Below are 26,933 nucleotides of genomic sequence, written 5' to 3' on the forward strand. Positions count from 1 at the left end.
GGGAGTGACAGACTCTGAAATAGGCTCCAGGCTCCGAACTGGCAGTCAGCACAGAGCCCAATGCGGGGCTCGAACCCACGAACCACAAGATCATGACCTAAGCGAAAGTCGGACGCTTAACCGACTAAGCCACCCAGGCGCCCCCCTCATCCACAGTTTCTGAGGAGGGTTTTATATACTCATAATAAGCAGAATAAGCTGGGAAAAGGGACCCCAAGGGTGACTATCAGCCCTCCAGCACTAACTGGTAAGGTTTGTGGAGGAAGACCAGAGGGTTGCTTTTGGGAGGATACAGCAATCATGAAGAGCTCAGAGGGGGCAGAGGTGTTTTGGGTGAAAGTCATAGGGGTGGCAAAATATCAACCCTCAGACCACTTTTCCAAATGCGCATGCAGAGAAACTGGAGATCTGCCAGCAAATTGGGATAAACTAGCTCTACTGAACAGTTCAGCAGGGACTTCAGCCTGAGAAGAAAGGTCAGCCACTGTAGGGCAGCTGTGGAAGTGACATTTTCAGAGCACAGGAATCTAATCCCATAACAGAAAGTTATTCAACAAATGCTGAAGTGATGGTCTTTCTGGTTTTGTTCCAGGGATGGAATTTTTCAAATGTGGGGAGCACAGTAATTCTAGACACAAAGTAAGGATTGAATTTTTCATGAGAAGCACTTCAGATGGGAGGACCTGAAGCACATGTAGCAACTGCAATGTAACATGTGCATTTTACTGGTTCCCTTGCAAGACTGTCTGGTCACCTGGTCCCACCATTCAGTGCAGTGCAGTGTCCCAGTGCCTCAGAGGTGGGCCTTTCTCCTAGGATTGGGCAACTGCCCTTTTTCATAGGTTTGTTTTGGGGTATGTGGGTCTATGGCTATGTATTCACACATCTTCTCTCTGTGTCTCCGTCTCTCACACACATACACACCACACACATACACAAGAATACTTTTTTTTTTTGAAGGGAGAATATTTCTTTTCCAGTTTACCCATCTTAATTCATTTATGCTTTTCTTTATCAAATACATCTTTCCTTTGCAAACAGAAAGGCTTTCTCAGATTCTACTATGTTACATTACTTTTCCTAGCATAGTCAAGATAGTACTCTTACTAATCTATGTATCTACCATCTCGCTAATAAGCCAGGGAAACAGGATAGAAAGATAACCTCCTAACTGTGAACTCCTTGGACCCACGTCTACATATACTGCCGCACACAGTACATTTCCTGGTAGCTGTGCAGTGTAGCAGATGTGTGCAAAACTCCGTGTGTCTTAGTGTGCGTGATGAAATGGGGATAACAGGACCTACATCATGGAGTTCTTGGGAGGGTTAAATGAATTAATATATATAAAGCATTTACAACAGGGTGTAGCACATAGTAAATGCTATCTAAGTGTTATTAATGTTTTAATAAAAGTGGTCTAAGATTAGAAATGCTTAAGACAAAGTTTAGGTTATTAGGTTTACCTCTTGGTCTCCATCATTTATACTTTTGTAACAACCTGGGCCACAGGATTGATTACTTGTGTAGGTTCACTTTAGCAAATGAGGCTAGGAGGGAATATTTGAAAGGTTAGGGACATTCAGATAAAAGGGTGAAGATACTGAGGGCTAGGAAATGAAAGTCCGATGTCTTTACTATAATCATAACTGATCCTTTCTTGACCTCACAATTTGAATGATCTAAAATAGCACTTCTCAAACTATAGTGTGCATAGAAATCCCCCAGAAAGCTTGTTAAAACAGATTTCTGGGCCCCACTTGCAGACTTGCTGACTCAGTCCGGGACTCAGACGACAAATTTTTAACAAGCTGTAGGTGATGCTGATATTGCTTATCTGTGAATCTCTCTTTGAGAAGCTGGGCTCCAGGAAACGTCTTTGGCCATTGCTCCTAAAACCCAAGTCCTGTCCTAGGAATATACCAAACACTAGGAAGATGCTGTAACTCTTTCAGAACCATGGCCAGGGAAATACTGTGCATCTTAGCTCCTGAGAGTCCCAGATGCTCCCTGGAGTACGTGGTTTCAGCCCTGCTGCAGCACTGGCACCACAAATGCCTACTGACAGAAGGTCTGCAATATACTGTTGGCTTCTCAAGGGCCGTGAGTATGTTTATGTCTTCTCTGTGTCCCAGCATCTGGCAAACACCTAGCAAGGAATACACTGCCAAGGAGTTTCTGTAAAATAAACGAGTGAACTAAAGACTAGATCATTTCCACTGAAAAATGCATAGTTTTAAAACAGCATCACATATATCTTCCTCCAGAAGTTATTTTATTAGGTTACTTTGTAATAGAGAAAAGTAAACGATGGCTTAATTTTGTTCATATAGTTTATCGTAGAACCAATTTTTAAATACGTGATTCCCTGTTTAGTTGTCTCCTCTGAATACTGGAAAGTTAAATGTTGCCAACATCCCCTGAGCTGTTCCTGCTGTGCTCTCTCTCCACCATTCCCCTGAATATCACATGGGGGGATGTATCTCAGGAAGAGGGCAGAATCGAGCCCCAATTTTTTTATAACTGCAAAAGTCATAATGTACTGAACATAATTAAACATTTTCCCCTACAACAAAGCCCCTGAAAATACACAGCAAAAATTATTTAGAAAACAAATTTCTATAGACAAAAGATTCTCAGGTTTTTCTGTTTCCTCATTGCCCCCTCTTCTCTTCAGGAATAGGGTTTACTTTTGTTTTTCATTTTTTCTCCTCATTTCTCCCCACATTTTTAGGATTTAAGAAGTTTGCTCATCTACAGAGCCAAGAGAGACTGTTCTTTCTCTCTATTCTCTTAGCATTTGGATATGCAAAGAGGAAAGCCTCAGTCAGAACCATGAAGAGGACATCACCCCTCCAATCTATACCCTTTCATTCCTAAGAGATATATCAGAAGATCTGTGATACAGGCTGTTTACATATATACATATACAGGGCAAAGGCCAAAAGGGAGGAAGAGCATTACGCACGTGGGGTGCTTCAAGTTGTTCAAAATGAGTGGGGCATAGAGTGGAGGTGGCACTGAATGCGAATAACAGGGTGGTCAGGGGCTGGACTGTGCACAGCATAAAGTACAACTGAAGAGTTGCATTTTATTTGGGAGACGGTGAGAAGCCTTGTTTGTCTTCAGTCTTGGGTGTCTACCACCTGTGGGCAACACTAAGTCAAGCAGTGTTGAAGTCCATGGGGCACGTCTTGTCTGGCTACTGTGGTTCATAGACCCACAGGGGGATGATTTTAAATCAAGTTCTTTGGAGTTTGGATGGAAGGATAAGACTGCTCATTTATTTAGTGAAAAACAAATTGTTTCCCTTTTTATAAGAGCAAAGTTTCCAAGGTTTTCCATCTTAGGCATAAAAATTGAAGAGTAAGCCTGTTCATGAGCTTCAATTTGTTTTATTTTGTACTAAAGAAGTTGATTAAAAAAATCCATCAGCGAATGCACTATCACTCAGTAATTGTTTTTCAGAAACTACTCCCATATTTCACAAAAATTAATGCATCAGTTTTGGGGGCACATTTAAAGTTTAAAAATAGAAGCTGAGAGTCTAGGGAAATGATCATTGGACAACCTTTGTCTAGAAGAAAACTACTTCCTTGCTTAGTGTTTTTCTACCACAAGAATTCATTAGTTATTCACAAATTATACAAATGAGATAATTTTGCTGGAAAAAAGTGATGAATGAATGTTTTTTTCTATTCAGAGCATCCAGCACAAAGCCGAGATGGTACATTCTCTCACCATTTCTGTAATAAGTCACTTATTCATATATTTCAAGAATGAGATCATTTAGCCAAAAAAAATACTATTGGTGAGGAATAAATAACAATTGTGTTGAATGATCATTTGTGTATGCATGTGTTTTCCCTAGATCACAAGATAGGAAGGAAGTGGTACTCACTATGATTGGGGGTAGACCATGTGAAAAATTAATGACTTAAAATGGAAATGACAGAATTGTAGAGGTGTTTTGGAGAAAGGGAAGGAAGCAGTGGAGCATTAAAAAAAAAAAACAAGCAGGTTTGCAAGAACTGCATTTCTGTCAAAGCTTATATATGCAGTGTCAGAATAAGAGACACATTCCAGAGGCAGGGATCAGAGACTGGGGCTGAGCAGAAAGGACGGGACTTGGTACTGTGAAGCTTGGATGGGAGAGAAATAAAAGCACAACCACAAAATGACAAGGTCAGGGCAATGGCAGAACACAGACATCTGGGTCCAAAGTCAGAAGGGGGAAGGAGAGAAATTATACTCTTAACTTTCTTTGCTGTTTAAGTATCAAAATAAGAAAAAAAAATTCGTATGGTCTGTTCCTTTGTTATCTTTATTTATCAGATTTTGAATGCATAACGTAAATCTGAGTATAAATATTTCCACCCACACCTGCCTTTCAAAGCCCTTAAAACAACAGCCACTGATCCAACCAGTAATCAGTGAGTTCGCCTGCAGGCTGAAACACTAGCAGCATATCTCAAAATGTATGGACTAGGACGCTACATGTGGAACCATGGACATGGCCCACAATGTGCACAGCCAACGGAGAAGGAGATGATAAACTGATCCAGGTGGAGAAGACCTGAAACGAGCTGTAGAAGCTGACTGCTTCAGCACAGAGGAAACATTTTGCTAATCTTGTTAGGGGTATCTTAGGAGATACAAAGTCCACTTTTAAAATCCTTAATACCTGTATCATGATATATACTGGGAAGTTGTGAGAACCTCTTTATGAAGTAGGAAGCATCTCATGTAAACATCCTTTTATAAAAATCTACCAGACAAATTTAATAGATTAAGCTGTGCACTTGAAATGCATACTTCTCTCAAGTGATTTTTCTGGCTTGGTGGTATATTTAGCTGACCAGCATGAGGGAATATAGAAGAAAGGATAAGCAGCTTAATTTAGGAAGGCAGTTACAAGGATAGATGAATGAACCCAATATTAGAGGCTGCAGACCTGACTTCTAATATTTCCTATAATATAAAATAACCTGGTGACACAGTCAAGCTATCTCCCTACTCTAAAACTCATTTAGCTTATTTTGATGGAACTAGAAAAATATAATTAAATTTCTTAGCAGCAGCCCCCTTTCATCGAACAAAGCCTGTCTGCAAACCTAGCAGCTGGCTCGCTCTCTAAGGGATGGCGCCACATCACAGACAGCCCCCCATCCCCCACCAATTCACAATCCAGAATGGGCCACACAGAGCACAGTTTGAAAGCTCCAGGATTAGATTATCTAAAGTTTCTAACAGCTCTGATGTCTATGGTTCTCATGTTGGTCAGATGAGCCTACTTAAAACAGCAACAAAAACAACCACCAAAAAACCAAAACAAAACCAGAAACAAGCCAGTAAAAGCACAACAAATCTTCCACAGTGAAAGGTTGAATGGTTTCTCTTCAAGTTACATTCTAATCGGCTGAGTCTGCTTTTAAGTATTACCATCTCTGGCTGTTATTTTCATATATCACATCATTTTTACACCCAGCATGTCAGCTCATGTCATTTCAATTTTGCTTTATTTTCTCACTGACTAACCATGCTGCCAGCACCTTTCCCCATTCGATTAAAAAGAAAAAAATAGGCTATTTGAAAATTACTTAACATCTATATTTTTCCAACTGGAGAGTCCAGGGTATTTTTCTCATGTCATATGTAATGAATACAGGCTGTACATTAAGACTTTAAAATAAAGATCTGTGATGCATACATATTTGTTGAATTTGAGGTGGTAATTCACAGTCTTTCTTGGGGACTCTAGATTTTAACTGAGCCCTGTGATTTTCATTACTGTTTGGAAAATTGGGGGAGATGGATTGGTAGAGGAAAGCTGATGCTTCCTATTCAACAATGTTGGTAACTTGTGTACTCACTGAGATGCTAGGCTGGCAAGAGGTGGTCAAAGACCTGAATAGGAGGAAATATCAGCAATGCCTTCTGCTTATAAATATCCGACCTTCTCATTTTATCAAATGAGGGTTGTTTTTTGGTTTTGTTTTTTTTTTAATTTTAGGTTAACTGGTTCAGTTCCCTTTTGGGGTTTTGAACTTCTTGGAAGACTTAAAACCATCTGATAATTATACTTTAGTGTTCATTATTTTCATCAAATCAACAACTAGGTTAAGTTAGTTTTCAAGGTGGAGGGTGTAAAGGAGGAGAGAAACAAGAAGGCAAGAGTGGAGGCCCACCCAGGCCCACATCAGCATCCTACTCTCCTTTGGTTTTAGAATCTCCTGAGTATAATAGATCACAATTGGAACCCCGGGGTTTTATATAGACCCAGACTATTTTGTTTGACTACACATTGTTGTAACAATTCTAAACTGATTTTAAACATTTAAAAAGCAGGAAATTAATTCAAGAGAAGCATCTCTTTGAAAATTAGTATATGTGATGACACTGAGCCAGTTTCCAACAAGATGGCAATTAGCTGGACCTGGTAGGTGCTGCTGCTTCTACAGGGGCCAGCTTGTGAGGCTTTCCCCCTCACTCCGTATTTTCTTTACACACAATCTATTCCCCTCATTTCTGTACCTGGTTGATCCAAGACAGAGGTATCTATGACCCCAGAATAGACTTGGTTGTTTAGAATTATTATAACTCAGTCCTGAAGAAATCCAAGGGAATTCTATAGCCAATAAATCTAAGAGTTTTACCATAACCACCCCCATGACTCCCGTACCTGCCATTTACAAAGTATTTGTTATGCTATGCATTTTGCTAAGCATTTATATACAGCAACTTATTAATCCTCCCAACTATTTTATGAAACAGATATTATTTTCCTCATTTTATAGACAGCAGGCTGAGGCTCAGAGAGGCCGGTTAATTTTCCCATAATAAAACTATTATGTGACCATACCCTATTTTCATTCAGATTTAATACAGATTCCTGACTGTGAAAGCCCTGCTCCTACCACTGTGTTACAACTTTGTTAAAATATCACAACGTCCAAAGCTTGTGGAAACAGAGGAACCAGCACCCCAGAAAACACACTAAAGTACCTGATGGCACATTACAGAAGACATGCAGCATACTAGTGAAACAGTGGGAATAAGCAAAGCAAAAATGTAGCAATGCAGCAACCAACCTGACATTCAAGAAAGCATGAGCTGCTAATGGAAAGAACATGAAAGAAAGGCTGTGGTGGCCCTGGATTCTAGACTTGGTTCTGACCAAAAGAGGCTGAGCTAAATGCAAAGTTCTCCAGAGAGGCAACCCCATTTGAATCCTGCAACAGACATCTGAGCCAGATGGTGTTATTCCATTTTATAGATAAAGAAACAGAAACCCAGAGAACTTAAATTGCTCACTCTAGTGTCTTCTGCTTGGTTAGTAGCAAAGCCGAGACTAGAAGACAGAATGATGGATTCCTACTTCGGGTCTCTCTTGCTCATCTGTGTCACTCTGTAAAGAGTGACCATCTACATCTTCCAGCCTTCTACCTTCAGATCTTGGTAGCATGTCAGAAGACTCTGAAATTAAGATATTAGGTCTACCCTTTTTGTTTCTCTTAGAGTCAGAGGTGATGCTTAGGGGAATTGGTACATGGAATTGAAATGCATGAAGTTAAACAAAAGTAAATTCAACGTCGTGAGTTTACAAGGAAAATATAAAGTAAAATGTTTTGTATTACTATGTTTCCTCCCCCACTCCACCCTTGCCAAATTACCAGTAACTCATAACGATTTTTCTATTTCTTGACAAAAATAGGGAATATTTAGGAATAAAACATAGGGTGATCATGCCTTTATTCCAGTAATTTTTCTACTTAACCTAGTGGAAAACTTTCCCCCTTTCTTGCACAATATTTATGATGATAAATAGCTTTGCAGACAAGATGGCACGGATTGGACTACAGTAGTGAATCTTTGTTTATTACAATGCTGATTTCAGATAGACAGCAAATTTGAATAGCTTTAGTCTCTCTCATCACAAATAAATATGTCTTATTTTCATTGAACATTTCTTATCTATCAATCTCTCCTAAGGAAAGTGCTAATGAGCTTATGTCTGCTGTGAGAGTAATGAGGGCAACCACAACTGCAGAATGTGCTTTGTCCTTTCAGCGTCTCAGAGTGTCCTGTTTCAGAATCTCCAGGCTGACCAGATGGTCTCTTTTCTGCAACTCTAGAGGGGTTTCTGTTCTTGGTGACCAGTACTGATCCCCAAGAAGGTATTCTAGGCCAGTTTTATACATGATACCATGATACATGGTTTTGTGCTTTGTAGTTCTCCTCAGAAATAAATAGGACCTGAATTATATTTAAATTAAGTCACCATATTGTAATGGCAAAGAAAGCACTGGCCAGATGGTGCTGAGTACAAGGCAGTGACACATATCATCCCCATCCCTTTACCATTCATGAGTCCAAGACTCGTGTCAGCTGCTTGGATGGTGATATGACCACACTATCTGCTAATACCAGAGGGAAGTTGGGTATCCTTTCCCATTCATCTGTTTTTTTTTTTTTTTCTCATTCTTCTATTTTTATGTCACAACGGTATATATTTTCCTCTTTAGGATTCATTCCCACATTGACCACTAGGCTAGAACTGCAATCCTACCCAAATGCCTCTATGTTTTTCAAAACACAAAGGGGTGGCTATACTGTGTTTCTTCTTTTTCTTTGGAGAAAGATCACAGAAGTTCTAGTTTCCATTGCTTTCTGCTCAGGTTTCTCTTATAAATTTAAAATGACACCCTCAGAAAGGTTTTGGGCTAAGAAAAGTATGTGTTATCTCTCTCCATGGCACGTCTCATGCCTCCTCTCCGAGGAAGCCTTGTAGGGAAGGGAAGAATAACGGGATGCTAACAACCTTTTAGCTCTACCTCTGTATACTTACTTTGAAGAGCATGTCTCTTCCAACAGAGCCATAGGGGACAAGAGGGAAGTAAACAGTTAAGGAGTGTTTATGGAAAAGGTTATCCCTATGAGGGTTCAATAAATAAATATTGGCCAATTATGATACTTCCTAGTATTTGGTTATTTTATGTAATTAGAACACTGGAGCAAAATAGCTTCTTAAGACTCACCTATGGGATGACAGTAATGGGCAACTGTAGAGAGCTATGTGGTGTGACAGAAAAAGTATTGGACTGTCAGAAGGGAGGGCTGGCTTCCAGTGCTCTCTCTGTGCCGAATCAGGACTCAGGGCAACTTGATTCACCTTTCTAGTTCTCAATAGTCCTCATTGCTAAATTGGGGCTGTGGGGAAGTAGGGACTGAATGTTTGTGTCCCTCCCCACAAATTCATATGTTGAAGCCCTAAAGCCCAATGTGACTATATTTGGAGATAGAGCCTATGAGAAGCAGTAAAGGTAAAATGAGTTGATAAGGATAGGGCCCTAATAAGAGGAAGAGACTCCAGAACTCTTTCTCCTTGCCATATGAAAACACAGTGAGAAGGCAGCTATCTATAAGCTGGGAAGAGAGCTTTCACCAGAAACTGACCATACCAGCACCTTGATCTTTGGACTCCCCAGCCTCCAGAATTGTGAGAAATAAATGTCTGTTGTTTAAGCCATCCAGTCTATGGTAATTCATGTAACAGGTGAAGCAGACTAATACAGTGGTAACCACTAGTTAATTAAAATGGCCTAATGATTTACAGTTTAAAAAGCACTTTTATAGATTTTATCTTCTCAAAGAAACTCTAAGAGATGGTAAGAGCAGAATAATATTTGACAAATAAATAACTACCTCAAACCAATTCAAGATCACAAGGCGGTTGGATGGAATTTAGTCAAACTATAAGCCTGGGTCTTAAAAGCACCTTTGGGTATAAATGGCTGTGGTTTTCTTGTTTTCAGCATCATTATGTTGGATATCTATGAATTCTAGTTGTTAGATACCCAGGTAATGCTCAGTTGAAAATGTCAAATTTATCACAAGTTGTGTATAACTATTTTTTCCCTTTAGAACTATAATAATAACTTCCTCTGGTCCACTTGTTCTCAAAGCATAGTCTAGGACCAGCAGTGGGAGCTAAGGACAGAAATGCAAATTCTTGGTCCTACCCTTTACCTATACAATCAGAAACTCTGGGGATGCCCCCCACCTCCCACCCCTGCACAAAAGCCTGTGTTTCAACAAGCCCTCCAGGGGATTCTGAGGCTGCTAAGATTTGAGAACCACTGCTCTGATCTCTGTACAATTGTTCCCCTTGTAACTGGCTGATATTTGACATTTCCCCACCTTACTGCACTGAAGGATAGGCAACTGCAATTCTGAGTCCGATAAACACCTGGACCCATGACATATTGTTAAAACCATTCTTGAAACGTTTGAGCCTGTGAGTGTATCCTGCATATAATCATAAATTCTATACTTTTTGTGGTACTTTTTGTTATATCCTTTAAGTTAACTTGGAATTTGAAAACATTTTAGAAGAAAAGTCATCTTGGTCCAGAATGTCATAAACTTTGAATGAAGGTGGCTCTATTCTAATCAAAAACAGCAATTTAAAATAAAATAAATTTGTTATTTATTTAAAGTAGATAATGTTTTTAATCCCTTACTCAAGGTACTTAACCATCCGCTCTTCATTCCCATCCCTAAAATCTCAGTAACTTCAAAAGGAAATTAATTTGTACATGAAATCTATTTCTAAACAAGATTTACTTTCCTCCAATTGGGAAAGAGTATTATAAGAATAATAAAAATGATCCAAAATATACATTTAAAATTTCTCTTTTAATATTTATTCTAGAAAGCCAACTATGTAATTTATTAACTATATATACTTGTTATAATTATATGTAATAATTTAATAATTGTATTACAGAATATATAAATAATACAATACATATATATTTATATGAAATGTCTGGGGTTTAGAACCATTAAGATTTTAATCAAATATGGTTCCTTTGATTGCCTTTCTATGCTTGAAGTTTGAAAACTCTAGGGATTTCTGGTGGAAAATATGGACTCCAATGCCAGTGTCATATATTTATATTTAAATGACTATATATGTGTGTGTATATGTGTGATTATATATGTCACCTGTTACTTTAGGACATTAGCACTAATCTAAGAATTCTTCAGAATATTTTCATATGCCTCTCCAATAAATTTTCCCAATAAAATTTCACAAAGAGAAAAGCACAATATTGCCTTATTTAAGAATAAAACCGTACACATTTCCAAAATCACTTTTTCTCATGTAGAAATAACAAAAATCACCTTTTACCCCCTTGAATGGAGGCAGCCAGGGAGAACAAAATCCACATACTCTGTGCTACTACTGTTATTAATTTGCTTATATAAGCAAAATTGTGAACTTTTTGTGGAAGTACAAGTCTTGCAAATCACATGACTGATAAAACAGCATATAGCTTGCACAGCATTTGTAGAGCAACAGCTTCTGAATGACAGATTTAATGAGATTAGTAGACTTCTGCCCAGCACAGCACTCCAACTATTTTATTTATCTTCTCTAGATTTCCTTTTGGCAGTTATATGAAGATTGACTAACAAAAATATCTACTATGTTTGTGAAAAGTTATAGGAAGAATAAACTGAGCAGAAGGATTTCTTCCCAAATATATAATATCTATGAGACGAAGCAATATTAAACAAATGTGTTTTACACACATACACACTTTTAATGTTGATCTCTTAAGTGTAGAAAGAATTTTTGGTAGTATTATAAAGATTAATTTGAGTGTTTTCCTAAATATTTTACTTCAAGGTATCAACATTGTCATTGTTTCAATTTAGGATTTGCTCACAACACCACCACCAAGTAAACCTTCTCCAAAAAGAAGGACTAGTCTTACTGCCAATGGCAAGCATGAAAGCCAACTCATATTCATAATTACTCGTCTTTTAAAATGTGTTTTGACATGAATGACTCAGCAGAGCTGGGTCACTGCCAACTGGTTCCAACTGGTGCAATGGCACTGGAAAAAACATAGTAACTACAGAGGCAAACGATGACCAAGCAAATCAGACCCTCCCTCATTTGATCCAGGTAAAAAAGGATTATTTTCTGAGACAGAAGGAAAGTCGGTTCTCTTAACAATTAATAAAATGTGTTTAGGGACAACAGCATAAATGTTGTGAAAGCTACCATGAGAAAAAAAGAACAATGACTCCCTTGGGCTTTCCACTCCAAAGATCTCAATGTATACTTGTATGGTTTTCTGAATCCCAAAATTTAGTTAAAACAAACAAAAAAGTTTAAGGTGGAAGAAAGAAAGAAAGAAAGAAAGAAAGAAAGAAAGAAAGAAAGAAAGAAAAAAGAAAAGCAGCCTTTGAGGGTACGATGATACTAAGAGAGTACAAAAAAATAGACATTTGACTTATATATGATTAAGGAAGAAATTTAAAAAACCTTACTGTTCATTTCAATAGAGAAATGGATAGGTATGTGTGTTCTCATAACATGCTCAATTGTATTTTATTAGTTCATTTGCCAGTCCTTCAATGAGAATGTCAGTCTAGGGATAGGATCTGTGGGAGACGGAGATCATGTGCCCCAAGTAATTAATCTGGCATAGTTAAAATGCTAGCCTAATAGCCCATCAGAGCACTCGAGCTCCAGCCACACTCATCCTATTAACTAAACTGACAATTTGGCAGTAAGTAGCAATACAGAGCCAAATTTGTACCAACCTCTGCTCCCTGTCCCCCAATTTACTCAAGAGCAAGAGAGTAAAGATAAGGCAAGAGAAAAGAATTCAAAGGCAGTTTGAGTGAACCCTGTAAGATCAAAATATTCTGCACCTCTGGCAAGATGCTTTTTTTTGGAGGATTTTCCCCCAGAAGACCATTTCAGTTACCTCAAGTATTCCAGACCTAAGAAGCAGGTCTCTAACTCAACTGCTTCTGGTTGCTCTCGTCTGGTGGCCATTTTTCTTTTTTTCAGAAATATACACAATGGCTCCTTTAATGCAACTGTCATGACGCAAAACAAACTGCACAATTAGGAAACTGTCCAAATGCAACTTGTCTTCCTGTAACTTGCTGACTACTTTCTTTCTAACCTTTTCATCTACGCAGACTCCTTTGAATTATTTCTCAGTCTCCACCTGAGGTTACATAACCCTCAGAATCAGTGCCACTTACACATTAAATAGATGTGCAGTTATCTTGTCTCCTCAATAATTAACAGAGACATTAAGGGCCAATGCCAATTCAGTGGCGTTAGTTGGAAACCTTCCATTACCTGGTATGTCATTGTTTATGGTCTATTAAGCAGCTCTCATTCCACCTTATGGTCCCATATAAAATCCAAGCTAGATGTTTTTAAAATCACAGGCAGTATTAAAGAATATTAAGTAGCTTCTTCTTTTTATTTAAAAAAAAAAAAACCTCTAAATTTATTGCAGAGATTCTGATAAAGTAATTTGGGCAATATATATGTTTTCAACTTCCCAGTATTTTTAGTCTTTTACCCCCTTTCCCTTAAAACATATTCATTGTTTTGCACTAATGTTAGCTTTCTCACTTTCAAAATAGCACAATTTCTGATTCTTGTTTAATTTTTTTCTCCCACCAAATTATCATTGCTGTATTGATTCATTTTTCACGGGGGCATGTAATTTTCTAAAAGTTCTCTTATTTTGTTCTGCTTTATTTTTTCATTGTCTTTACATATAGAACATGCATGTTGACATCATATAGAAGTCAGTGGATCGAAGGGATCATATGGAGAGGCTTAGCTGCTCTCAAAATCTATCTTGTTAAGCAGGCCTTAGTTGGATAGGCTGATACAGGCACCAGGGCAGGACCAAACAATCAAAGGGCCTCACTTGTCAAAGATCTATAGTGCAACAGTAGAAAATGTATGTAAGCATTCACTTACCTGCTTTTGATCAACAATTATTTCGAGGTCTTCATCACTGCTTAGTTTTCCATATCCTTTTTCTTTACTTTTCTTGTGAAAGAATAATTTTAAATGATCATTTAGTTTCTTTCCATTAATAATGTTAATTCCCACTTAATACTTTTTAAATACTTAGCTTTGTTCACTAGTCAAAGTACATCGTTCTTTATGTCAATCTCTCATGGACAATAGAAAATGTTTTTATTTTCAGACTTCAGGCTTATATTTACTCATCAAGTATTTCTGCCTAGCCTCTCCCATCCAAATTACACCTTTAATCCTTTTCTGAATATTGTTACTTTTTTTCAATTTTGTAGTTTCAAAGCAGATTCTTTAGTAATTTGAGATAGATAAAAAATTCCTTTAAGAGTCCCAGTACATTTTTACTAAAGACTGAAACTGCATTTAGTAATTACACTATGCTTAAGACTTCAACGATTACATGTTTTATTTTAACCCCTTTTATATTTTTAAGAATAGGACAAACATTATACAACTCAGATAACAAATCTTCAGATTCTCTACATTTTCTTATAAATCTGATGAAAACTAACACTGGAAAAAAATAACTCAGAAATAATTTTTAAAAGATGAGTTAAATAATTTTCAAAATTAGGTAGTTTGAGAAGTTGGACCATTTTTTAAAAATGCACTTTGTTGGCATTTTTGTTTTTCCCTCCCCCACCCATGACCAGTCCCCAATTTTCTTCCCCAAAGCAAAAGTTGTAAAGTTAGAAAATATCATAGATCATTTTAACCATTTCACTATTGTGCTACAGGAGAAAGATAATATGGCTGAGTCTTTTTTTTTCTTTCTCCCAATGCACTTGTTGACAGGAATACCAGAAAAGATGGATTGCTTCTTCATAATTTCAGAAATCATAGTACCTCTGTAGGGGACCAATAAGGAAAGGAAAATAAAACTCACTACATAGTTAGCTGTAGTTCGATGTTATTATTATTTTTAAAAATCTTCTCTTTAGGCATTAACTGCAGAATTAAGAGAACTAAAAATATTTGTGTTGGCATCTATCGTGTCATATTAGGATCCCCATTTCATTGAGGGAAGAACTATATCCTTCAGTGAACATGATGTAAATCTTCTTTACACCGTGGGATACAATTCTTGTCTATTTTTTCCCCTTCCTTCTCAGTAAACATGCTTCCTATTTTCACGGGTTTTTCTGTAATAAAGAGATTTCTGAATCTTCAAGTATTAGGATGCACAAATAAAATCTGAATTCTCATTCATATATTAATGACTTTAGCCACTTAGAACAGACCAGATGGCCACAGTATTTCTCTCTATTATTCTTCTTCTCATTTGAGGTTCCATTTCAGGACTGATGGAAAACAAAAAGAACAGGTTTGGTTTCAATCAAGCTGACTTCCTTCCTATCACTTTGTTTTTGTATCCTTTTAGGCTACTGGTTGCCATAAGATATTGTCCAGAGACCTTCTAATGCAAAACATTTAGAAATGCCTTTCGGAATATTGATCTATATACGTACCAAGTAGCTCATTTGCATGACCCGATTTCTGGACAAAAGGACATTAAGTAGAGTTGGAATGTGGGTCCTTCCATCCATTGCACTGTCAGGCATCCCAGAATTCTTTGCACCAGAGACAGTGGTTTCATTGCCAGACCTTGCTGACCAAAGAACCACAGATCTTGCCCAGCAACAGTATTTATAATGTATGACGATAATCGAAGGATCCCTGAATCATTGTCTTGACTTTGTAAACACTGTGAAATTTTTGGCTAGCACAAAAAGTCATTGAAACTAAAATTTCTTCTTTTCTAATTAATTTTTATCCTAGCGCTTCTAGGTTTCCTGACTGCTGTTCTAGGTTACTAGAATACTTCTTAAAACTACCACACATATTATTAATTATATACATTTTTATATTTCATCCTACACATATAGACTATTCAGCCTCTTTGTCATAAAAGCTCTCAATTTCCCCTTTTTAGGGGAAATTGCCCCACTTTCAGACTTTCTTGTGATTAACAAATCACTGATAATTGACATAACAATGTCAGCATTCACCGAACATAATCCAAGATTGCAATTCTACCACTACCAAATTCCACCTTTCCAATTTAATCCCAACTTCCTTTCTGATTTGGGAATATATTTTCCCAGGAAGAGGCTAGGTCAGGGAAGGAGATTATATCCACAACTATTCTAAGTAGAAGTTCGCATTTTCCAAGAGTGGGGGGAGGCATTTAGAGCTCTGATTTTGCATTTAAGCCCCTACTCTCCAAACAGCACACAACTGTACACAGAGTCAGAAGTCTTACAGTTTTACTCGAGAGTTAAGCAATATTTTCTAGTTCACCCCATGACCCCAGGGGGATCAATCCTTTTCTAAGCCATAATGGTTATTCGCTCACTTACTGCTTATTTCTAGTGCGAGCATAATCCTCTTTCAAGCACTCAGCTTCCCACTTTGACTGCTTAGCTCAGCCAGCCCAGGCAGAGATCTTCAGCTCTCCTCCCTCCTCCCAGCCAGGAATCCCTGTCTTCTATCTATGCACTTTTTCCAAGCACAAAAAGCAACTCCAAAGCTTCTGCGTGGTCTTTCACATTAGCCAAAGGGCTGAACTAGAAGGAGAAAGAAAGCTAACCTCTCTACTGTCCAAGCGTGAGGAGGCAGGACTTCTGTGGGAGGAGAAGCCGGAGGGTAGTCACTTCCTGTGCCCCTCCCACCTCCCCTGGCAGACACTGGAGCTGAGGATTTCAACTGAAGCAATAAGGTCAGGCCCTCTCCACCACAACCTTAGCAAACTGCCTGCTGATAGTAGATTCTGTGCAGCTGAGAAAGGAGCATCAGTGCTGTGGAGCTAAAATGATGAGGACTTTGAGATTGCAAAAGTGAGGAAAGAGAGAAAGAAAATAGTCATTTGCTGAGAATGCCTCACTCCTTTTAACTCCTTTGACATTGGCTAAGTGTCCAATGCCAAACCCCAAATGCAGCATCTCGCATCTTCCCCACGGCATTCTAAATCCTTTCTGAGTAACTGCAAGGAGAATTGCCTAGTTATTTGTTAGCACTGATAAGTTATTAATACCTTTGAATCAGGGCTATAGTTTCCTTAAGAATTTGAGTCTAACTGGTCAACTTTCCTTTCTGTAGACGTTCCACCATCTCTCCTTAACCTTATCTACTTCCTGCTTCCCACCCTTTCATTCTCTCATCCACAAAAGTAGAACAGAAAGGTGGGATTACTCACTTGAATTAGATAAACCATAAAACTTGGAAACTGTATAGAAAAACAGTACATGCCCACAGATGTAGGATGCATTATGTAATAAAATTTTGTAAGTAAGTAACAACAAAACAAAAATAACAACAAAAAAAGCAAAACAACAAAACCTGATGGGATAGAGACCTGAAAAATGAAACTGTCTATATTAATTTTAGAATAGGAGTTTATTAAAAAGTAAGAGTTTTAGCCGAAAGACATGGGCCGAATTAAAAGGATTCTTCATACTTATTAGGGATGAAATACATGAAGGAAGCTTTGAAAAGGAAAAGAAACACATTAATTCATTAATTGTGGAAATTAGCCTCAACTGCAATTTTTACCTGACTACAGAATAATAATGTAAGTAAATGTAAAGGTTAAAGATTGCATATAAAAATGCAAATGGGTGCAGCTGCTCAGGAACTACCCTACAATCCAGCAATTGCACTATTGCACTACTAGGTATCTACTCAAAGGATACAAAAATATTGATTTGAAGGATACATGTATGCCAATGTTTATTGCAGCATTATTAACAATAGCCAAATTATGGAAAGGGCCCAAATATCCATCAAATGATGACTGGATAAATTATACGTATACATATATTATATATATAATGGAAAATTACTCAGCCATCAAAAAGAATGAAATATTTCCATTTGCAATGTTGTGGATGGAGCTAGAGAGTATTCTGCTAAATGAAATAAGTCAGAGAAAGACAAATATCATATGATTTCACTCATATGTGGAATTTAAAAAACAAGACAAATGAGCATGTGGGGTGGGGGGGAGGGAAGAGAGAGAGGCAAACCAAAAAACAGACTCATAACTATAGAGAACAAACTGATGGTTACCAGAGGGGAGGTGGGTGAGGAGACGGGTTAAATAGGTGATGGGGATGAAGGAATACACTTGTGTCGAGTATAAAAGTACTGAATCACTAAATTGTACACCTGAAATTAATATTACACTGTATGTTAATGAACTGGAATTTAAATAAAAACTTTAAAAAGTCACCTATAAATATTTAAAAATATTTTTACCAGTATTTATTTACTGACAGATAATAGACCCGAATTTAGTAAAGCAAATGTTACATGAAAAGTATATAATATAGACAAAAGAAACAAGGACCTCCCTACTCTCTCTCTCTCTTTTTTTTTATGGTTGACGGTATTCAATTCTTATCTTCCTATTATCCCCATCTTCTATCCTTTCTTCTCCACCACCTTCTTCCCACAGCCAGCAAAATTGTTCTCCTTGTTCTAAAAGACAACTTCCTCACATCTCCTTTCCCCTAAAGACATTTATTCAATCTCTCTTATCTCTCCACTGTCAAACTTGAAAGAGTGGTCGGCTCACTGGCAACAGCTCCTTCCTTTTTCTTCACTTTTAAACCAATTACAATCAGGTTGCAATTTACAGTAATTGTATTCACAATCACCAATGGACTTCTAATTATCAAATACTCAAACAGTCCATTTCTAGACCTAATAGTATGAATTAGCTCCCAGTGCAATCTGTGATTGCAGATGTCAAAATAAATGTAAATATTACTTTTTTCAATGGTCAAATTTGTGGCATTAAAAAAATGTCTCTGCTGTTATTTACCCTATTACAGCTATTAAATGGTGTTGCCACCAACTGAATAGGGTCTCCGTGAGAGGGAGGAGGATTGGGAAAAGAAATGATGTGCTGAAAAGGTATGTGTTGACTGTAATGTCTTAGGAAAGTTCATCCAGGTGGAAAGATCCAGTCGGTCAGTCACTTGGATACACAGATCTCTATCTAAGAAGAGAGATAAGGGCAGGACATATGGATCGCTGGGGATAACTCAAATTGCAGGAGTGGATGAGCTCACTAAAAAAGAAAGCAAAAGAGATAAGGACTAAGGCCAGAGTCCTGGGGAATTATTATGTTTAAAGAACCAGAATAAGAAAAGAAAAGAACTCAGTGAAGGAGGCTGAATAGGAGTGCTCCTGCGTGTGGGAGAACCAGGAGGACAAGGTCAAGGAAAGAGCGCTAGACAGCGTCAGACGCTGATGAATGGTTAAGAAAGGATGTATACGGCACACTCTCATTGTATTGGACATTCTAGAAGTCAGCTAGGACCTTAGGGAGAGAAGAATGCCTCGGAACCAAGAGAGAGTAAATTAGTGACTGCACTGGTAGTCAGGGAGTACAGATATGGAGAAAGGAACTTATTTTCCCTTAGAAAAGCTTGAATGAAAAGAGAAAGGGAAGAATTTATTAAGATAGTAGATGTTAAGTATTCTACCACAGTTTTTTTTTTTAAATAATTTTTTTTAATTTATTATTTCTAGGAGAGAGTAAGAGTGAGCAGGGGAGGGTCAGAGAGAGAGGGAGTCACAGACTGAAACAGGCTCCAGGCTCTGAGCTGGCAGTCGGCACAGAGCCCGACACGGGGCTCAAACCCACAAACCGCGAGATCATGACCTAAGCGAAAGTCGGACGCTTAACCGACTAAGCCACTCAGGCGCCCCTCTACCACAGTTTTTAAAAAGGGTGGCAGGGGAGGTCTGGGTGGCTCAGTAGGTTAAGCGTCCCACTTTGGCTCAGGTCATGATCTCATGGTTCGTGGGTTCGGCCCCAAGTCCTGTGCTGACAGTTCAGAGCCTGGAGGCTGCTTCGGATTCTGTCTCCCTCTCTCTGCCCCTCCCCAGCTGGTGTTCACGCTCTCTCTTTCTCTCAAAAATAAATAAACATTTAAAATTTTTTTTAAAAAGGGTGGGAAGGAAGATGAGTGGAAAGACAAAAATAGAGGGAAAGAATACTGGGAAAATTACAGTTCCCCCCTCCCTTGTGTAAAGGTACTGAGTACATTTATAGTTCAAAAAGGAGCTAGTGAAGAAAGGAAAGCTGTAGATAGATGCCAGAGGATGAGGGGCTGGAATTCATGAGGCAGGAAAGTAAGAACAAAGGCCTTTTGGAGAATAACTGCATGCTTCTCTTTGAAAATTTATAGTTATTTGACATATATTTATAGAAGAAAAATCTGTAAGGATACATACCAAATATTAAAAGTACTTTTCTCTGGGAAATGGAATTATTCATGATCTATGTGTTCTCTTTATACTTGGGAGTACTTTTTGAAAGAAGAATGAATTTCTTTCATAATAAAAACGAAAGTAAACAAAGTGTGATTGCTTGAAAGATCCATAAAATTGCCATAGAAAAGACTCATTTAAAGTCTACTTTGCAGAAAAACAACTGGGTCAGGGCTTTACCCTTCCTTTATTATGTTTCTGGAGGAATAAAAGCTTATTTTGTAAAAAAAAAAAATGTAGCGATTCATGCTATAGTTATTGCTGAAGTCCCTTGTGGCAAATGTGGTAGTATGGTGAAGTGAATGTTTTGTTTATTGCATTTAATATGCCTCTTTCCTCTTGACTCTCCTTTATAATATTAAGCTTCTCAATTCTTTGACATCATTTGGGTCCCATGTCCCTTCATTTTTAAAGATCCACAGTGTGAGCACAGTCACAAACACCACTGCTACGGAGCCAAAGAAACAATGAAAAGAGAAAACGGGAAATGAGGGAGAAGGAAGTGTTTCTTCCCAAAGGCCTGGAATAAGAGAGTTTTCCTGTGATCAGGACATAAACCAGGGCAGACTTTTGAAATAGAAACTAACCACATTGCTAATTAAAAGGATAATTTTTAGATCTTTTATTTTTCTTATATATATGGAGGAAATCAACTTTCTGAAGGAAAAATATCATCATCAAGAGAATCATTTGCAGAGGGGCTTGTTAGGTCTGGCATTTTTCGAAAACTATTTTTTTGTTTCTAAAAGACATTTACAGTTGTGTCCCCCTACCCCACCCACCCTCAGCATGGTATGGTAAACATATGTGGTAAAACAATGTTATGGTATGGTGAAACATATATATGGTAAAACAAAATAGCCACAGGGAACAGTTTTTGAGGTTTGGGCCAGGTTTGGGCAAACATAACCTATGGCAATCAAACTCAGTTCTAAAGGTGTATTTCTGGCTGAAAAAAGAAATACAAGGACAACAGCCATGACTTAAACCATGTTTTAAGTCATAGACATATGTCTAGATATTTAGTAGTATTTTAAAATCTTAATTCAAATCTAATTGGGAAAATAGGCATTCTGGTTATTTAGTAGTTGGATAATAAAATGGCAGTGACACACAATACAATTTTCACTAAAGCCTCACTGTCCCTCCTTACTGGCTTTCATATCTTTAGCATGGCTTGTGGTCTTTAGAAAATAACCTGAAAATCTAATAAAGCTTCTTAAAGGTATTTTCTATTCTCCAAATTTTCCAAAGATGAAAATTCAGCATAAATAATCATTGAGGCTACTCAATCTTGTATCATTATGCAATAGCATTTTCTTAAAGTCCGTATGAGGTATATACCTTCTTATACACCTTTGTAATATTATATTGTGAAAAGTTGCCAACATACATCAAATTTAAAAGAATTTTAAAGTGAGCACTTGTATACTTTCTACCTAGATTTTACCACTAACATTTTATTATACTTGCTTTCTTTGCATATCTATTCATCTATCTGCTGTGATGCATTTTGAAAGGATAGTACATTTCTACACCTTCTTTCCAAGGCTTATCGTATTTAGTTTACTTTTAAAATTCAGAAAAGCAAAAACATTTGTTCAGTAAGCCTCTAAAATAAGAACACAAAAAGTTCAGGATTTGTTCCCCTACAGCAAATTGTTGCTTTCTTTTGAGAAGCAGATCAGTGAACTCCATTTCTAGCATCAAGTGCTAGTTACAGGTCCTACCTATCACCAGGATCAGGAAAGAGGATTTCTGATCAAAGGGCTGGTTTTTTTTTTGTTGTTGTTGTTGTTTTTGTTTTGGTTTGTTTTTTATAGTTCTGTCAAAAGCAAGTGATCAAACAACTCAACTTTTTGAAGAGACAAACCCATGGTGTGATAGGCAGTTCCAGCTGATAGTAATCATCACGTCCTCAATTTCATATCCTTTGATCATCAATGTTTCCTGCAAACAAATTCACTTTATTCTGCACTAAATAAGAAGTATTCACCTTTGGGACATGCAACAAAAGTAGCAAGCTTCAACAGGGCTAGGAAGGCTAATGCCTTCTCAGAAAGGTTACATATGCTCTGAGAAACAGTAGTGCTTGGGTGGTTTGTTGAGATTAAGTAGGCAGACAACAAAAATTACACTTGAAATTTCAGTTATGTCCGATTCAGCAATGTTCCACATTACTTTGAGGACAATAAGTAAACTCTTCTTAACCCTCCCTCAGTCCCCAAACCAAACAAAACCACTTTCAAAGAGAAAACAAACAAAATATGATGTCCTTCTTCACGGGAAAATTCTGAGTCCAATTTTTTCATCAGGACGATTCTTGTCTCTACAAAAATAAATTTTCTAATTTTCTCTAGACATGGCTTTTAAAACTGTTAGTGCAGTGGTATGTAGCATGCAATGACTGATATATAAAAAATTGTTTTCCGTCCATTGAAGACAATAACTGAAAAATGATATGTTTTAATCTATTAGATTTTTTGGCATTATGTAGTCTCGGTGCTATTTCTAAAGCAAGGCGAAACTAACAAGTAGTCTCATTTGACAGTTTCACCTGTCATCACTCAAACAGCAGGACCGGAGTGGTGTCAGTGTAAGATAGGTAAGGAACCTGAGAGAACTGTCATTATTTCAGATCCCCAAATGGCAAATGAATACTACTATCACTTTAAGACATTTACCTCCCCGCCTCTTACAAAAAAATGAATAAAAAGGCAAACTATGTATTCTGTATCTTTGCTACTTGAGAAAAAAAAAGAAATAATCTATTTAAAACTAAACTATTACTTGATGTTCTTCTGATATCTGTTGACACAGTTTCCTATTTTTATATGCATTGGCTGTAGCAGATGGGATGGAACCATGTTACCCAATCTCAAACACACCTGTGTTTATCATTGGCCTCTCCAGTGGTTCCTTTTCTCTCTCACTGGTAGTCAGCACACCTGGCATACACCTGCCACTGACTTCCTTTGTAATAATTGATCTGCACATGATGATTTTATGTCTTCGTGAAGGAAAACAGCAATATTTTCATTTTAATAAAAATTTTTAAAAAGCCGAGTTGTTTCCATAAGCATTCTGCCCCCTAACTATATTATGCCTCTATTTTCATACATTCTCTAAACTTGCCATTGTTTTGACATGTTGACACATGTTCAAGAAAAATTTGTTTTATGAAATCTTGTTTTCAAGAAGAGCCAGCCCAAACCTTGTGTTTGGGCCATAAAATCCATGCAAAAAGTTACCATTAAAGGTACATCTATGTGACTGATTGATTTATAACTAGCTTTTCTGTTATGGCTCAGATGAATTTTGAGGATTTTTTTTCCACCTGGATCTACACACAGACATGACAGACATGACAGCTTTGAATAAATCCCTCCTGTTCCTGAAAGCAACATTTCCCAGAGGCATAGCCATTACTCTCACCTCCGGGCTCTCTCACTTGGCTTCAGTAACCTTAGGAAACCTAAATCCACACCACAATTCTCATCAATTCTCCATCAATCTCCCTATGGCTTCTTTAAACCGTCCCTTTTCTCTAGTGGCTTATAAATTCACTGATGACAACGTTACAAATAAGACACGGCTATTCCTAAAGGGTGGGCAGGTCTGGGGGTCCTATCCATCTTCTTCATGGATAGAAGCTTCCGGGTAATTACTTGTTGAAGAATCTCTTCTAAGCCACAGGGACAAGAAAGATCTGGGGCCACAGACAGCTCGTTTATCTACTAGACATGAGGTAATCAGTGAAAAGATTAAAACAACAGAGTCTAGACAACATAGGCAATTGCATACATTACTTTATGACAAACATCAACTACCACCTTGGTTGATATAGAAAGTGTTACTACTAATTAGGGAGAAAATATAGCAGGTTGTAATTAAAGGCAAAGTTAAAATAATTTCATTCATATAAAGTATTGTGACCAAACACCTGAGCTCAAATATTCAGTGAATCCTTGGCTCAAGGAGTTTAGTGCCTAGAAATTATGTATTTGAGTCATGAAGGCAAGATTAATGTAAGAAGATACAAAGCAGATTATGTAGCAATGTTGGACACTCAAGTATTTGAGTTTGTTTAGGCAAAGTTGTATTAGTTTGACCAATGGTTGCTTCATGTTGATTCACTCATGATTCCTTTGGCACTAGGAAGCTAGCTAGATTCATTCAATACAATTATGTGTTGCTATCACAAAAAAAGTAGTAGGTAGTGGATTACTTCTGACATTTTACCAAATTTGATATTATATTTTTTCCATTACTAGAAAAAACAAGCACAAATGCACTCGAATACACTGGCACTTTGGTGATTTTTACAGGAAATTTTAGATGACTTTATCAGCTAATAAGAAAGAAATGGTCTTCAAAAAACAACAATTATAAAACCTCTCTTGTTTGGTGATCAGATAAGGGATATAAGAAGCTTCTTAAATATGGCAATTTTAATATTCCAAAGCATGAGTATGAAGTATGTTCATTTAATTCATGGATTTTATACTTTGTACAACACTGTGATCCAAATGATGAGGAGAGGCCATCCCAGTGAAATAGAGGGCTGGACTGGGTTGTGGGTCTGGGGAGCAAGCGTGAAGAAGAGTGATGAGGCAAGTGCAGAAGAGTTAAGAATAAAGGTAAGAGACTGTAGGGCCTTCTAACATCTGAGAGGAGGCTGATGTGGCTAGGGCAGATTGGAGGTTTGGGGGAGGGATGCCAGATGAGGTTGGCAGGAAGGCGGAGTCTTAAAAATCCTGCCTTTATGTTAAGGCAATGTGCAGCTGTTGCAGGGTTTTAAGCAGGAGAATGGCATTATCAGATCTGTGCTTTAGGAAGCCCAACCTGCTGAAAGGCTGGGAAATGGACTGGAGGAATGAAGACCAGAGGCAAGGAGAGCAAATGGGGGCTACTGAAGGGGTTGGTGTGTGATAGTCATGGATCCTGTTTAAACATAAATTGAGATAGCTGACCACACATAACTTTTATTAATACATGCTTAATTCATCATATTCTGTATCATGAGATTACTTCTTCAATACTGGCCATATAAAGTAACACATTTTCTGTAGTCGGGAATTAAATAAGCAGTGAATGGGCCTATAAGTGACACACTCAAGGCACTCATTTAACTTGGTCATGTATAAAATTATTGTAGAAAAAAATCCAACTAAAAAAGATTTTGGGAGATATAGAGAAAAATGGTTAGCTAGAGAGAAATATAATATACTTTGACTAAGATAGGGTAACATTTTGCACTTAGCAAAGGATACATATTTTTGTACTCTGTAAAGTCCTAAAGCAATATCTAAACTTTTCTTGTTGTTTCTTGTTATTGGACAAAAACAGAGAGTCTGTTTAAGAAAATACAATGTGAAATTGTTCAGTGTTGCAGAACATCTAAAAGGATTTATTGTGATTTTTGACATCTTTATGCAAACCTAAGAATTCTACTGCTTAGGGATTAATAAAATATTGCAAAGATGTATACTCGCTTGAGTGTATTTGGGATATCATCCGACCTAATGTGCTTTTAAAAGAATGGAAATGGCATATTTAATTTTTTTAATGTTTTTATTTATTTTTGAGGGGAGGAGGGGAAGAATGAGAGGGAGACAGACTCCAAAGCAGGCTCTCCAGGCTCTGAGCTGTCAGCACAGAGCATGATGCAGGGCTCGAACTCACAAGTTGTGAGATCATGACCTGGGCTGATGTTGCTCAAATGATTAAGCCACCCAGGCACCTCTGGAGATGGCATATTTAGAGCTTGGTTAAAAACACCAAACAGTTGCTTCCATTGCATTTCATTTGTTTTTAACTTGTCAGAGGATAAAACTCTAATGGGAGAAAGCTGGAGTAAGGTAAGGTAGAGTAAGGCAGAGTCAACCACAATATTTATCATCTTGCTCAATGTTTGGAGATTCTTGCTACTTAATGAGACATTCTTTTGTTTCGATATTCAAAAATAGTTACATGTTACATGAAAAATATTGAAGGATATTCAGCTATGTAAGCAAACCTCAGGGGTACAGAATGAACTTTCTAGAAGACAACAGCATCCCAGTGAGTACAGATGACTACTGAAAGTCTTCTTTGAATTTTTATCTTTGCATTTGTCCTTTTTTCCTCCTTAGGAATCAAACCTCAAATCTTAGGCACTTCTATGATGGAAGTCATCACAAAATTTTGAAGAGGCAATGAGAATGACTTCTTGAACAACACAGAGCAGAGAAATTTCAGTGATGAAGAGCACGAGCTTGATTGAGAGCACTGTAAGGGTTCCTTTGAAGACTCTCCTTGCAATCTCAGATTAATGTCTCAAAGTGAATAATATATTGATAATATATGACTGAGAGACAGAAGAATGACTGATGCTCAATTACTTTAAATACATCTTTGGAAGTCGGTACTGAATTTAATGAGTCTTTTAAAAACTCCTGCACTCTTGTAAAACTGTCCTGGGAGTGAGTGTGGGAGTTTTAAAGAGAAAAGAAGCAAGGCTTTACTAAGGAACAACTAAATTGTGATGCATAGTATGGTGCTCCAAATGGTAAAATCTTTTTAAACTTATAAAAGCAACATCTTTTCCTTACAAGAAACAGAAAAATTACTTTTATTTTTATTTTATTTTTTTTAAATATTTTTATTTATTTCTAGGAGAGAGAGAGAGACAGCGTGAGCAGGGGAGGGTCAGAGAGAGAGGGAGACACAGACTCTGAAACAGGCTCCAGGCTCTGAGCTGGCAGTCAGCACAGAGCCCGACGCGGGGCTC

At 37.5% G+C, this 26,933-nt stretch overlaps 1 protein-coding gene across 4 annotated transcripts in view; it reads right to left on the bottom strand.

The window, feature by feature from the left end:
* The window catches only part of PEX5L (peroxisomal biogenesis factor 5 like), a 227,821-nt gene that overhangs the window by 155,097 nt on the left and 45,791 nt on the right, over positions 1–26,933 (bottom strand). For 2 of the 4 annotated variants that reach the window (XM_039254338.1, XM_039254336.1), the window contains exons 1-2: positions 15,349–15,561; positions 13,817–13,888 (exon numbers count right to left, since the gene is read on the bottom strand). The exons of 1 other annotated variant lie outside the window; for it this stretch is intronic. In XM_039254338.1, coding sequence (XP_039110269.1) covers positions 13,817–13,888; positions 15,349–15,441 — 165 coding nt within the window. In that variant the 5' untranslated portion in view covers positions 15,442–15,561. Of the gene's footprint in view, positions 1–13,816; positions 13,889–15,348; positions 16,175–26,933 lie in introns of those variants that run through there. One more of the 4 variants, XM_039254337.1, reaches the window with a different exon arrangement.

This window comes from Hyaena hyaena, unplaced genomic scaffold (genome assembly GCF_003009895.1).
Source record: "Hyaena hyaena isolate Hyena2069 unplaced genomic scaffold, ASM300989v1 scaffold_477, whole genome shotgun sequence".
NCBI lineage: Eukaryota > Metazoa > Chordata > Mammalia > Carnivora > Hyaenidae > Hyaena > Hyaena hyaena.